General features: G+C 37.6%; 1 protein-coding gene across 1 annotated transcript in view; it reads right to left on the bottom strand.

Annotated features, from left to right (window-relative positions):
- Window positions 1-6: 6 nt before the first annotated feature.
- klhl40b (kelch-like family member 40b) overlaps window positions 7-1,000 on the bottom strand; it is a 3,595-nt gene continuing 2,601 nt past the window's right edge. The window contains exons 5-6 of the mRNA XM_035679790.1: window positions 578-727; window positions 7-317 (exon numbers count right to left, since the gene is read on the bottom strand). Coding sequence (XP_035535683.1) covers window positions 206-317; window positions 578-727 — 262 coding nt within the window. The 3' untranslated portion in view covers window positions 7-205. The remainder of the gene's footprint in view (window positions 318-577; window positions 728-1,000) is intronic.

The raw sequence follows: 1,000 nt of genomic DNA on the forward strand, positions 1-1,000 counted from the left end.
TGTGTAACATTTAGGAGGCTCTAATGGCAGAAATGGAATATAATATTCATAGGTAGTGTATAAACACCTGAATCTATGAATCGGTATGTTTTTGTTGCCCTAGAATGAGCTGTGTTTATCTACTGAGAGAGTGGGCCCTCTTCTACAGAGTCCCCCACTAAATTCTACACACTGTTCCTTTAACAAGCAGTGACTGGAGGGGGTTTTACATCTTGTTGAGACGCAAGGTGTTTAGACGGACCCCCAGAATGGTGGACCCTGAAGCGTACTTGATCTCTCTGAGGATCCCAGTCCACTTCTTCTCTGTCTCATCATACCTGAGGAGATTAACAGACTTTGGTCATGAAAGTGCAGCTGGGCACTACATGCTTTTGGATTTTTTTGTATATATTGTGCATAATAATATACAATTTTGTTCTAAATTAACCTTACAGAGCAAATGGTTAATATGATTTCTGCCTGAAAATAACATGACAAAGGGTTTATTTTTTATCTATATTAGCATTAATCATCGCTAAATAGGAAATAACATTGTGGGTGATTAATGAAAAGAAACTGTCTTGTTATTATGACCCACCTCCAGATGTCGTTCATCTCTCTGGGAACGATCTCTTCACTGTCCTCCAAAGGCATCATGGCAAAACCTCCTACAGCGTACAGCGTGCCGGCTAAAGACACCAGGTTCAGAGAGCTACGCTCCTGGGGAAACGCTACAAAGTCTGACCACCTGAAAAATGTAAACACACACACACTTCAGTAAGGTGTAATACACTTGTAGAGGTAGGTTAATTTTAATCTAATATTATTATTATAAGATTATTGTCACTTTGATGTTTCCCTTGAAGAAACAAATGTTTATGAATTGATTTAATAATCTAGAATTGTGAAGAACAACAAGTAAACTGCATTTTAATTCACTGAAAGAGATTGGAAAATGCAATACCCTAGTCAATAAACAATATTTCCTCAGTGTGATTTCTTCTACTGCTTAAAAAACAAC

This window comes from Morone saxatilis, unplaced genomic scaffold (assembly GCF_004916995.1).
Source record: "Morone saxatilis isolate NCDOM2014 unplaced genomic scaffold, NCSU_SB_2.0 Contig0, whole genome shotgun sequence".
Taxonomy (NCBI): domain Eukaryota; kingdom Metazoa; phylum Chordata; class Actinopteri; family Moronidae; genus Morone; species Morone saxatilis.